The sequence below is a fragment of the Condylura cristata genome, unplaced genomic scaffold, assembly GCF_000260355.1.
Source record: "Condylura cristata isolate star-nosed mole 26May11 unplaced genomic scaffold, ConCri1.0 scaffold00018, whole genome shotgun sequence".
Taxonomy (NCBI): Eukaryota; Metazoa; Chordata; class Mammalia; order Eulipotyphla; family Talpidae; genus Condylura; species Condylura cristata.
In genome coordinates, this window is record NW_004567119.1 from 12,425,528 (window position 1) to 12,438,613 (window position 13,086).

The window sequence follows — 13,086 nt, forward strand, 5'->3', positions numbered from 1 at the left end:
TCAGCAGATGATTTTTATTCTTTGTCCAGACAGATCCACAACTCTTGGTTGTGGCTCTACTTGGCCTAATTTTAACCACTGTCCTTCCCATTCTTGATGTCTTACATGGAGGAGTTCTCAGCCCAGTGCAGAGGGTAGATGGGAAGAGAGAGAAGTAATTCTGTTACTTTTGTTTTTGTGGAGTTAATGCAGGAAGCAAAGACTAAGGAGTACAGAAGCAAGGAATGAGAGAGCCCAGCAGAGCCTGGGACAGGAAATGGCAAGAGGAAGTACTGGATCGATGAGAGGAAGCTGGCTGTGATGGAGCGTGGCCAGATGGCTTGACTGCCCCACTGCCATCTCAATGGGGCATGCAGATGGGAACGTTGCTTTCTGCTCTGACTTCTCTGCAGGAAGAGAAGAATCTGCTGGCCTGGCTTCCTCTCACCCAGCAAACCACCTGTCCTGCCTGTGGTCCCCAGCACCTCTCCTGTCTGCTTGTGGGAGGTGCATGACAGCATTGAGGAACAGGGTCCTTTTCCTTTTGGACAAAGGGCAGCCTGCTCCCTGAGAGCCCAAGGCCTTCTGTTTAAAAACCTCCATATTACTTGGACTAGAAATCCTAGTCCTAAATCCTTAATCCTAAGGTTGAAAGGGAAAAATCAGAAAGCACTGCAGATGAGCAGCTTAACTTTGACTCTTTAGTCTGCAATGACCTTTGCAGACTGATACCCAGAACATTCTGTTGAAGAGCTGTCAGTCAGCCCACTAAGGGCTGAATCAAATGCCATGGAAGGCCAGGAATCAGGAACATACAAAAACAAAACCAAGTGAGCAAATGAACAGCAAAGAGGAGGCAGCTGCAATCTGTGCACTGAGCTCAGAGGAGGAGGCTGGAGGCAGGGAAGATGCTGCTGAGATAGCAGGAGGCTGAGTGTGGGTAGGTGGTGGTCAGTCCCCTGGGTGGGCCTCGCCCTCTCCCTAAATGACTGGCTTGTGCTTTCCTCCAGATATTCACTCACTCATTCTTTCTACCCATGTTTTGCTTTGTCATTTAAAATCTGTAACCCCCAGTCTCTTCTATGTCCTTGTTCCTCTCTTCCCCTCCCTGTTAACTTCATCACAGTGTGTTGTTTATTAATGCCCACTACTTTGTGTAAGTATTCTACTTTACCAACTCACCTGCTAGGTAAATACCCAGTTTTCATCTGTGTCATTCTGACTTGCTTTACTGCACATAATGCCCTCAAATGCCCTCTATTTAGCAGAAAAGGGCTATGCTTCAGCTTTCCTTACGGTTGACTAGTACTCCACAGTGTGGATACAGCTCATCTGCCAGCCCATGTTTACAAGTCCTGCTTTGTACTCCCAGATGGTCTTGTGCTTTTAAGCCTCGGTGTGGTGCAGAGCATCTGTGGGAGTGTTACTGAGTGTATGTATCAGGGAATTCAATTTTATCTGCAGTCGTATATTCCCTTAGCAAAAGTCTAGCTAACTGGGCCTTGCCTCATGTTTCTCAAGCACTGGAAATGTGGTGTTCTGTCAAACACACTCACTCACTTGAATGAATCTCTTTACCTGTAGGTTGAATCACTGGACAATGCTACATATTTTGTGGACAGCGTGGGTCTTGGGGACCCTTGTCAGCCTCTCCAAGGAAGAGTCCTCTGATCAGGCTGCTCCTCTGTCTTGTGAGCCCACTGGTGTCTGTGATGGCAGCTATAGATCTTTGACCTCCATCCCCTCTGGGCTCACGGACATTGTGAAAAGCCTTGACCTGTCCAACAATGAGATTTCCTACGTGGGCGACACCGACTTGCAGAGGTGCGTGACTATGAAGACCCTGAGGCTGGGCTCCAACAGAATTAACACAATAGGGGAAGATTCTTTTCGTTTTCTGAAGAGTCTCGAATATTTGGATTTATCCTATAATCACTTATTTAATTTATCATCCTCCTGGTTCAGGCCCCTTTCTTCTTTGAAATTCCTAAACTTGCTGGGAAATCCTTATAACACACTTGGGGAAGCAGCTCTTTTTTCTCATCTCACAAACTTGCGGATCCTGAAAGTAGGGAATATTGATGCCTTCACTCAGATTCAGAAGAAGGACTTTGCTGGACTCTCTTTTCTTGAGGAACTTGAGATTGAGGCGTCCAATCTCCAGAAGTACGAGCCAGGGAGTTTGAAGACCATTCAGAACATCAACCACCTGATCCTTCGGATGAGGCGTTCTGTCTTCCTGCTGGGGATTTTTGTGGATCTGTTGAGTTCCTTGGAATATCTGGAACTGAGAGGCATGGATTTGAAAACTTTCACTTTTTCAAAACTACCCATCACTGAAACCAACCCAGTGATGAAAAAGTTTACCTTTAAAAATGTGGAAATCAGTGATGGAAGTTTTGGCCCCCTCGTGCAATTGCTCAGTTATGTGCCTACGGTGTCACAAGTCCACTTTTACGAATGTACCCTCATCGGACTAGGCGACTTTAGCACCTCTGATATACACCAAATCAAAGTCATGGAGAACATAGAGACGGTAGGAATCCGGAATTTACGAATCCCACAGTTTTTCTCATTTTATGATCTCAGCAGCATCTATTCCCTTACAGGAAGTGTTAAAAGAATCACCATTGAAAACAGTAAGGTTTTTCTGGTCCCTTGTCAACTTTCACAACATTTAAAGTCACTAGAATATTTTGATCTCAGTAACAACTTAATGGTTGAAGAATACTTGGAACACTCAGCCTGTGAGCATGGCTGGCCCTCCCTACACACCTTAATTTTAAGGCAAAATCACTTGACATCACTAAAAAGAACAGGGGAAGTTTTGCTTACTCTAAAAAACCTCACTAGCCTTGACATCAGTAAGAACAATTTTAATTTTATGCCTGAAACTTGTCAGTGGCCAGAGAAGATGAAATATTTAAACCTGTCGGGCACGAGAATCCAGAGCGTAACCGGCTGCATCCCCCGGATGCTGGAAGTTTTAGATGTCAGCGGGAACAACCTCAACTCATTCACTCTGCTTCTGCCCCAGCTCCGGGAACTTTATATTTCCAGGAACAAGTTAAAGAGGCTGCCAGCTGCTTCCTTCTTACCCACATTACAAGTCTTGAGAATCAGCAGGAATACACTCAATACTTTCTCTCAGGAGCAACTGGATTCCTTTGGGAACCTGAAAACGTTGGAGGCTGGCGGGAACAACTTCATTTGCTCCTGCGAGTTCCTGTCTTTCACCCAGGGGCACCAGACCCTGGCCGCGCTGCTGGTCGGCTGGCCGCAGGGCTACCTGTGTGAGTCCCCGTCACAGGTGCGGGGTCAGCGGGTGCAGGACGCTCGGCTCCCGCTGTCTCACTGCCACAGGGTGGCCATCGTGTCTGCCGTGTGCTGCGTGCTCTTCCTGCTGCTCCTGCTCACGGCGGTTCTGTGCCACCGCTTCCACGGCCTGTGGTACCTGAGAATGACGTGGGCCTGGCTTCAGGCCAAAAGGAAGCCCCGCAGAGCCGCCCCCCGGGACCTTTGCTACGACGCCTTTGTCTCCTACAGTGAGCAGGACAGCAACTGGGTGGAGAACCTGCTGGTGCAGGAGCTGGAGCACTTCGACCCCCCGCTAAAGCTGTGTCTTCACAAGCGGGACTTTGTTCCCGGCAAATGGATTATTGACAACATCATCGATTCCATCGAGAAGAGCCACAAAACCATCTTTGTGCTGTCGGAAAACTTCGTCAAGAGTGAGTGGTGCAAGTACGAACTGGACTTCTCGCACTTCCGGCTCTTTGATGAGAACCACGATGCCGTCATTCTCATTCTGCTGGAGCCCATCGAGAAGAAGGCCATCCCGCGGCGCTTCTGCAAGCTGCGGAAGGTCATGAACACCAAGACCTACCTGGAGTGGCCCCTGCAGTTAGCGCAGCGGGAGGCCTTTTGGCAAAGCCTGAGAACTGCCATCAAGTCGTAGGGCCTCCCGGGGAGGCCCCAGCAGCCTGCCTGAGTGACCAGTAGCCACTGAGTCTGTTCTGACACAACTGCTTGTCAACCGCGCGGTGTCCTGGCTTCAGGAGAGCCGCTTACTACAACCTCTAACACCTGCGATTTTATGTAGAGTGCTGTTTTATAAAAACAGCTGCCAAATTGAAATAGCATTTTTCCCCCCTCTGAGACGGTCATGATCTATAAGCTCCTTATGGATGCCTGCATTATTCATGGTCATTGGTTTAGTTCTTTGGGGAGTAGCAGGAAGGAGCAGGTTTCACATGGACAGGTGGCACAGCTTTCTGACCTGTTTGCCCTGGGCATTCTCTCTGCTCTCTGTGAAGCTGCTGTCTGGAGAAGCAGAAAAATTTCAGGTCACTCAGCCAAACTTGTTGCTACTTCTGGAAAAATGTGTGTGCCCTAATTATACTTTCCAGGATATCAAATACCGGGAAGGTGTGTTTTTTCCCGAAGATTTATTTATTATTTATGCATACAAGAAAGAGCTGGGGTGCAGGCCAGAGGTGTGGGGGGAGAAGCTGGGGCAGGGAGGGTGTATGAGCGGATTCACCAGACAGAGTGGGAACCAGAGCAGGCAGATCTACTGAAATACACTGCTGAGGGGAGCAGCAGCTGAGACAGGAGAGGTCTGCTGTGCCATGTGGGTCGGCTCCCTAACTGGGGATTGAATCCATGCTGCAGTGGTTGCAGATGGCATCACAGTGCTACCATTTAACCCATTGCACCACCAGGGAGTATACTCGGGAGGGTGTAGTTTTCATGTCAGCTGTATCTGTGTCTGTTCTAGAGGGTTCTAAAAGCTACTATCGTGGAGTTGTCTATAAAAGGTGAATGACGAATACATCAGAGATCAACTTAAGGGTTCCTTCTAAATTTTTAGTGAGTATTTTTCCAACAGTGAAGTCCTTTGGCAACAGATTGTAAGCTCAAGAATTTTCTTTAACCTTTGCACATGTTTCATATGTAATCAGTATTGAATTATTGAATGTTTGTTAGGCAGAGAAGTAAATGAGTTAAATAATCTGGATGGTGACCAGTTGTAATACTGAAACACAGAGCAGTTTCAAGGAGGAAAATTACCAACAGGTAGAAATCTTAGTGTGAGTTTTTCTATTACAATGATAGACTTTCTAAATCCAGTTTTATTGATTTACTGACTATTTACAAAACCATCTCTTTGGGGGTACAACTTCATCTCTCAATACATGCTTTACATTTCACTCACCTCCCACCAAAGTTCTAATGCCATTACACAGTCAATTTGAGCCCCTCTACTCATTCCTTTTTCCACCTCCCTTTCCCCACTGGTGACTGCAGCATCTAAGTATCAATTTTTCTCAGTATCTAAGACTTAATATATTCAGCCAATTTTACTTTTGTTTATATTTTGCATAGAAGTGAAATCAAGTAGTATTTATCTTTTACATTCTAACTTACTTCACTTAACATACTTCCCTTAAGTTCCATCCATGTTGTAGCAAATGGCAACATTTCCTCTTTTTAATAGCTGAGTAGTATTCTATTGTATGTGTACATCACAACTTCTTCCAATCAGTGAAGGACAGTGAGTAGCATTTAGTATGTTGTATATTAGACAATAGGTGGGTATCTTCCCTACATCATGTGAGTACAATATCTTCAAATACTGAAGAATAGATGTCCAGATGTTAGGTATACAATGCCAGCTGTTCATCAAGTAACTTAAAAATTATTGCAGAAATCTAACATGTCATTTTTGGGCGAATCCTTTGACTCATCTTTTTTTTTTTTTTTAATTTAATTCATTGGCTTTGTTTCTTCCTGCTGGATAAACTCCTTCTTCCAGCAAATACATATTGAATGGCTAGGCTATGACATGTCCTCCTCCAAGTGCTGACATAGTAGGGAACAAAGCGTGAGGGCAAGACAAGCAATGAACAATGAACAAATCCATCGGTGATAGGACGTCAGGCATTGAGAGGTGCTATGTAGAAAATGCAAGGTACTGCAGTACAGTGAGTGAGTGTGTATGTGAGTGTGTGTGTATGTGTGTCTGTGTGTGTAAGGTGGCATTTAGTGCCACTCTGGGAAAGGCCGAGTGCATTGGCAGCTTTAGGAAACCCAGTGGAACTCTAGCCCACGAAGGGGGCTATGATACTTGTTCTAGAGGTTTCGGGAGTGATCCCCTCCACACAGAGGGGCTTTGGTGGTGTCTAAGCTGCCAAACGCAGCAAGCACAGAAAGCAGAAAAGACCAGATCCTTAAGCCATAGGTTATTTAACAATACTGCCGACTTCTTTGAAGATGTTGAACGGATAGGAAGGGATTAGTTATAACTATTGTATGTGAGTACTTTGCAAACCTCTGAAAGACTTTACAGATGAGACCCTGGCCAGCTGGACTAGAGGTTGAATGTCCATGGTGGGCTGTAACAAATGTGTCGCATGCATGGATTAGAAAATGATTGTAATGGAAAGAAGCCAAGGACACTTTATTGGTTTATTCCATCATTCAGTTTCCCTTTAAATTCTTTCCACATAGACAAATTGCCATATGTAGGACATCAAACTAAACTCTTGGGATCATCTTTAAAATTTAAAAAAGAATATCAATATTAAAGAGAGGACCAAGAGTGTAAAAATCTTCCACCATGCAATCCAATGCTGCCGAGGTAAGCCTGCTGTACTATTCCAGCCCAAGTGAATAGTTAATGCCTTGAACTACTCCTATCACCACGGGCTGCCAGGCCACCAAATAACGAAGCCAATCCAGAATCTGCCCATACAGAATGTGTGTGCGCTCCCAGCTAAGTCTCAGTTAAGGAGATCACTGTGTACATCCCAGTAGCAGAAGTCTTCAGACACGTCCTTTGCAAATGTAAGCAGCAGCACCACCATTTCGTTCTTGATCATTCTAGACATTCATTTAGTGGCCCCTGGCATGATTTTTACAGTATTTACATGATCTAATTTCCAAACACAAATCGAAACAGCTTACAACAAAATCCCAAAAGTTAAAATAACAATAAAATAAAATAACAATAAAAGGTAAAATAACAAGGTAAGGGTTATATACTAGAGGGTCAGGGGGCATGACGACTGTGGGTCCAGCCAGGGAGGACAGAACTGCTCCCGAGGGAAGGCACCACGCCCCAGAAACCTGCATTCAGGTGGCACACACCAGTTCTGCGTCTATAACCTGTGCTGAGGGGACTTCATTCATCTCTGAGAGCACAAGGCCAATGATTCAGATGTAGCTTTTTCTCTTACTGAGTCTCAATAGAGAGTGCAGGTAACATTCAAACATTTCTCCAGACTAGAGAAGGTTGCAAATTGTCCCTTGTCATTTAAGTGATCGTTTGAGTGATCATAATCACCTAGCATCATCAATCACCTAGCATCATCAATTTTATAGCAAAGGGCTATTGCTGCTGGTGTATACGTCATTTATTAACCGAAAGTGGTTCTGAACTCTCCATCTTAAAGGGGACATTCCTGAGGGCCTGCTGTGCACTGCCACGGGAGACCACAGATGGTCGTGCTGTGCCTCTGCCTTCCTGCCCACTCAGAGGCGGCTCTGTGGCCCAGCCTGGGCTAACACCCCACCTTAGGGCTGGTGAGGGGAGCAGGAGCGAGGGCGCGTCTCCTTTAGTGTGGTAAAATGTAGGTAACTTTCACTCAGAGTAACAAAGCTGCCTCTGGGGAGAAGAGAGTCCTGCTCTTCTTACAGGAGAGGCTGCGTTTTAATCCCTCTTTCTCCCCTGAAAGAGAGATGCTGCAGTCTTGAGGTTGAGCCCTCTTGCTGCTCTGCATGGGACCGTTACCTTCCTGTGACCTTGGTTTTGGGTTTGTTCAGTTGGGGACCACTGTTGTCTACAAAAGTCCTGGCTGCTACCACAAGCTAAGCAGGTCTAATCTTTGTTTCTCTCAATATACTCTCGCTCAGGCTTAGCCTAAGATGAGACGAGACAAGGAACTTGAAAAACCAAAGTCTAAGGGGGAAAACCCCACTTGCATGCAGAGATGACGAAGTTTTCATGCCCTCCAAAAACTCTGCTGTGCTCCAGTCACATTTGGGGCTTTAAAACTTTAAATTCCAGCTTCTGGTCTATCCACTCTCCACTCTATCCACCTCCCTATGCTGTCGGACCTACCTTATCTTTCCACATATTTAACTGACGTTCGCACTATCCCATATAAGGCCTTAGACTGGGATATATGGACTCTACAGAGTAGAACCCCTTCGGGGCATTTACTTCCTAACCAGGCACAGTGGGGAGACCATGTCCTTTTCTGGAAATAGGTGGTGAGAGCAAACTTATCACTGATAAGGGACCAGCTTCTTATCTTTCTTTTATAACAGTTTAGACTGAAACATTCACCATCAGAAGCCATCGAGATCATATTTGTAATGTTTTACAAAAGGATACGGGTTACTGATCATTCTCTTCAAATCAACCTTCTCTTTGCAGTAAGGACAAGTCTGCTTTTTACCAACAATACACCAACCTCGGATGCAGAATTCGTGAAAGCTTAGGCATCTTGTTAGGGAAGCTTCTGGATAGTAAGGGCAGTGTCCGCTTCAGATGATGCAATGGAAATGATCTGGTTTGAGGAGTGTGGTGGCTGTCAATCATGACTAACTGCACACAACACTTTTCTAGGGAGATCCTGTAGCACTAAGGAAACCCCAAGCCAGTGAACTTAGAATCCAAGTTGCCAAAACTTTAGGACCCAGAGGGACTGACTGACCTTCTTTGTCTCACTGTTCTTCTGACCTCATTTGATTCTCATAAAAATTAAGTTAGATAAAACATGTGAAAGAGAATTTTTACTGTACTGTCTGTGTGAATAAATCACTGTATTTCCCTATCTCATCATACCTTTCCCATTCTACCTTTTGTGCAATTATTATTATTATTACCTTTTAATAACTATTACCTTTTAATAATTAATTACCTTAATAATTATTATTACCTTTTAAGCAATTATTCATTGCTTAGATAAGTGGAAGTTATTTGTGGTCATAAATTTACACATAACTTCTATTAGTGTCTCACTATTTGAGGTTTTTCCTTAAGCATTTTAAGTTATTGAAAAGAGGGAGGCAGTTATATTTAACAGACTAGAAGCTTAATAAACTTCTGAAACTCTAGGCATTTACAAATCCATTTGTATACATCCTCTTGCACAGAAAATTAGACCGCTGTCCCCAAGGTTGAGAATGAAACCCTAGCACCAGGGACTCACTGTTACCAGAGCACATGTCATGCTCTCATGTGACTTCCTGTGAGCTTGCAAATCTCCCCCTTACCTCCTGCTACTGTGAGACTGTTGCATTAATCTCCCTCCTCAGGCCCTTAGGCAATACTAAGATACCTAAATACAGAAACATATTTGAAAACAGATTACGTGCTCAAATATGTTTCCCCGGGGTCTACAACATTGTAAAATTGGGACAATGATTAGCTGTAATGAGTTACATTATTGATTTACTTATTTCTACCATGTTCATCCCAATCTGTTTTTCTGGATGAAGAGCACACATTCTCAGGACTGTACTGAACACACACCCTTGAACCGCAAGGATCTGTCAAACTTCTCCTTAAAAATGGGGAGCTTCATGGTGTTGACAAGTCAAGGCTTAAACTCCTCAGTACATGCAACTAAGAGTTTCCACTATTTTGTATTGTTGGACTTGAGGTCAGTTTGTACTATGCTTACTTAACATGAGGTGGGAGAAAATAACACAATTTTGAAGCAAAACCTATATGGTCCATCATTCCCTAGGGCTGGAGTACAGCCTCGTCTTCCACATAGGTGGAGTTCAGGGTCCCAGAGCCAGCACTGTGAGGCCCAACTCTTGTTTACTACTCTCATCTTCAGTATCAGACCTGAAAAGCCTCCATGACAGTAGCCTCCATGACGCTAATGCCACAGAGCAATGTTGGGTTACTTCTTCCTTGTTAACATGACTCACGTTGGCCCACTCCTCACTCCTGTGACTCATGCTAAAATGGGCCATTAATAACACTCCCTGCAGAGCAACTTTCAAGGTGGCTACATTTCAGATTACATATGCGCAATCTATAACAATCCCTAAGGGCTTTTAAAAGTGGAGAGCGAACATATTTCCACTTGCAAATGGCAGACGAGGCTCTGTTCCAACATTTTGAAAAGTAAATCATATTGAAAATGAAGGCCAGACTTGCAAAATTTCTAAGAGTGATAGATTTTTGGGAAAGGCATCACACTGAAAAACCACCATAGCGTTCCATGTGGGTCTGGTGGTGTTCCTTATTTTAAAATGTGAAGGCTTATATATTAGGCAAAAGGCTCCTGTGATATTCCAGATACATTCAGTCGAGTTTTGAATAACTCTAAGGATTGAATAGCTGGATTCTATCCAGATCAAACAGAACTGAATCACAGCCACTGTACATCTAGGTTTTACTGATGGAATTAGGTGGCTTCAGAGGTAAATGACAGATGGCTTAACCACCTCCTCATGCCAAACCTTTCAAATGACTGAGCATACAGTAATATTTTAAACCTGATATTATACTATAAAATAAAGATAAATGATGCCCTTTTTTTTCTATTTAAATATAAATAAAATCTTGATTGTTGGCCAACTCAAACACAATGGCTCTCAGAACACACCCTCTCCAGCCTCTTGCTCTCAGCATCTTTGTGGTTGTCCTCCTTGATTTCTGGAGCTTCCAGAGAATGCTGGCTTCTCAGTCATTCCAGAGAATTCTAATACCTAAAGATCCTTCAACTAAGAGCACCCACAGGCGCAGAAGTCAAGTGGTTCAAGAACTGGGAGCTCCAGTTTTGGCCCCTGTTTGACATCTAAGGGGTCCCTCGGCCTGTGCACTCCCCTCTCAAGACCCACGCAATCCGTGGCTGCCCACACCACCACTGAGGGCTTGAAACGGTGTGGAGGATTTTTCTAGGTAAAGCGCACTTCGCTGTCGTTGGTTCCCATGAGAGACAGACAACAGAGGGAGCGTCCTGTGTTCTTTTCTGTACCTGAAATGTCACTCTTGCTCCCTCCCCCAAGCCCCCTTTCTCCCGCCCTTGGGGCTCAATTATGATTTTGCCAACTTTCCCGCCCAGTGTCCTGCGCATGCGCTACAGCCTTTCTGTAGGGCAGCAATGAGATTCCTTTTAAAAAGAGGAAATCATGGGAAGAGGAGGCTCTCTTACAGCATTTCTTATACCACAGGGCTTATCAGAACTTCTCCAGAGAAAAAGATGCCCAGGAGGATTAAAGTCTGGGGCTTGGGGATGGGAGATTGGCAGGCAGAGGGGATGGGGTACAGGGACTGACAGGGAGGACGAGGGCAAACAGGGAACAGGAGGAAGAGAGGGAGAAGGAGGGGGAGGAGGGAGATGAGCTAGTTTTCCCTGAAGTGCCCTTCCCATCCGAGCAAGGATTCCTTGAAATGGTCTCCCAGCACTGGTTTGAAGCCCGAAGGTTTCCGAGAAAAGGATACACGTGGCTGCAGGAAAGCTGGTAGGTGTTTTCAATGAGTCCTTCTTCCTCAAGCTCCACGATGATCCTCTGCCCGCAGACAGCGCATATGTTGTCCGACAAGCTCCTCGTGGGCATCCCACCGACGCTGTAGAACTGGGGAGGGGGAAGGCCAGCAGCGTGGAGGGCAATTGCAGCCCTGCTCTGAGCTCTTACACTGGGGGCCTGCGGGCCTCGGCCCCTGCCCCTGCCCCTGTCAGAGTCCTTCCCGTTTCTTTGTTGGCTTGAAAGGCTTTTTCCCAGGTCAGGATGCTACCATGAGGTTAAGGTTTCCAGACAAAAACGCACTGACTCAAATGGGCCTAAAGCCATTGCTGATGCCCACCTACCCTTGGATGGAGGAGTCCTTCAGAAGCCGTGGTGCTATCCAGGGCGCGAGCTCAGAACCCTATAAGGAGTTTTTTAAGGTTACCCATAGCTTGACCTTCTCCTTTATTGTTCTAGAAATTCTGATTCATAAATCTGGAGAAAAATTGTAAATTCCACTGTGATGGTAGGGAGCGCCAGACTAATCCCACCCAGAGGTGATGCTTTCAGAAGCTAAGTTGGTTGGGAGTTTCTTCCCAATATTGGCACCCAGTTAGAATCCCTAAAAAATGTGTTGTTGTTGTTGTTGTTTTTTAAATAAAATATTTACTTAAAAATTGTTTTAGACTTAAAGTGCAGCTATGAAGATGGCAGGACCCCCATTCCTCCCAGTTCACCTACTAACATCTTACCTTGTACCACACATTTCTCATAATTAATGACCAGTGTTGATACGCTACCGTGAAATAGAACATGTGCTTTACTCAGGTTACTGAGTTTTAAACTAATGTCCTCATTTTGCTCCATCCAGGATACCATTTAAGTGTCATGTCCCCTTACGCTTCAAACAGTACGTAGCCTCTTCTGATTGGCTTTTTTCTCTTAGTAATCTATATTTACAATTCATCCTTGACAGCTCACTCCATTTTCTTAGGGAGCTTTTGAGACAAAGCAGATGCTCTGGCTCTGCTCCCAGAGATTCGGAATAATTAGTCTGGCGCAGAGCTCAGGCGCTGGTGTGAGAGTGGAGACCGCTTCTCCCTCCTCTGCCACAGCATGGGCACAAGCAAGCACGCAGACACATACCCATCTCCACATCTCCACCCTCATCATCACCAGGTCAAGTCGCCAGCGGCTGTGCCCTATGGTGTGGGGCCGTGGGCTTTGTGTACTTGGTGATATAAGACGACAGGATGTTAAAGCTAGTGGGATGGATCAGGTGAGAAGTCTCTAGAAAGATGGTGCTTCCAGACTTGTTATCAGGGAGATGCAGGGGTAAAATCTCAGTGCTATCCAGCTATTAAAATCCACTGTACCCTGAGTTCGATCCCTAGCCAGGGAGCTGACTCTCATGTTTCCCTGCTGCTCCCCTCAGCAGTGTGTTTCAGTAGGTCCACGCTCCCCACTCTGTCTCTGGGGAATCCTCTCACCCCACAGAGGTGACTCTGACCTGTACCCCAGCTCTTGTATGCATAAATAAGTAAAATAATTCTTAAATTGTTAAAATGGTAACTTTGGGGAAAAAACAAAAGGACTTGTTTTCCTTGTCAAATTGCATCTCTTCCTGGG

The 13,086-nt window shown here is 45.2% G+C and overlaps 2 protein-coding genes across 3 annotated transcripts in view; one reads left to right on the forward strand and one right to left on the reverse strand.

Moving 5' to 3' along the window:
• The first annotated feature begins 1,579 nt into the window (after positions 1-1,579).
• Positions 1,580-4,423, forward strand: TLR2 (toll-like receptor 2). The gene has a single exon (XM_004685335.2). It carries the CDS (start codon positions 1,580-1,582, stop codon positions 3,935-3,937), a length of 2,358 nt encoding a protein of 785 aa, XP_004685392.1. The 3' UTR covers positions 3,938-4,423.
• A 1,049-nt stretch (positions 4,424-5,472) lies between these two features.
• The window catches only part of RNF175 (ring finger protein 175), a 27,043-nt gene continuing 19,429 nt past the window's right edge, over positions 5,473-13,086 (reverse strand). Inside the window, exons 7-9 of one of the 2 annotated variants that reach the window (XM_004685336.2) lie at positions 11,453-11,586; positions 8,381-8,482; positions 5,473-6,757 (exon numbers count right to left, since the gene is read on the reverse strand). In XM_004685336.2, coding sequence (XP_004685393.1) covers positions 6,637-6,757; positions 8,381-8,482; positions 11,453-11,586 — 357 coding nt within the window. In that variant the 3' untranslated portion in view covers positions 5,473-6,636. The remainder of the gene's footprint in view (positions 6,758-8,380; positions 8,483-11,452; positions 11,587-13,086) is intronic. The other variant, XM_012726741.1, reaches the window with a different exon arrangement.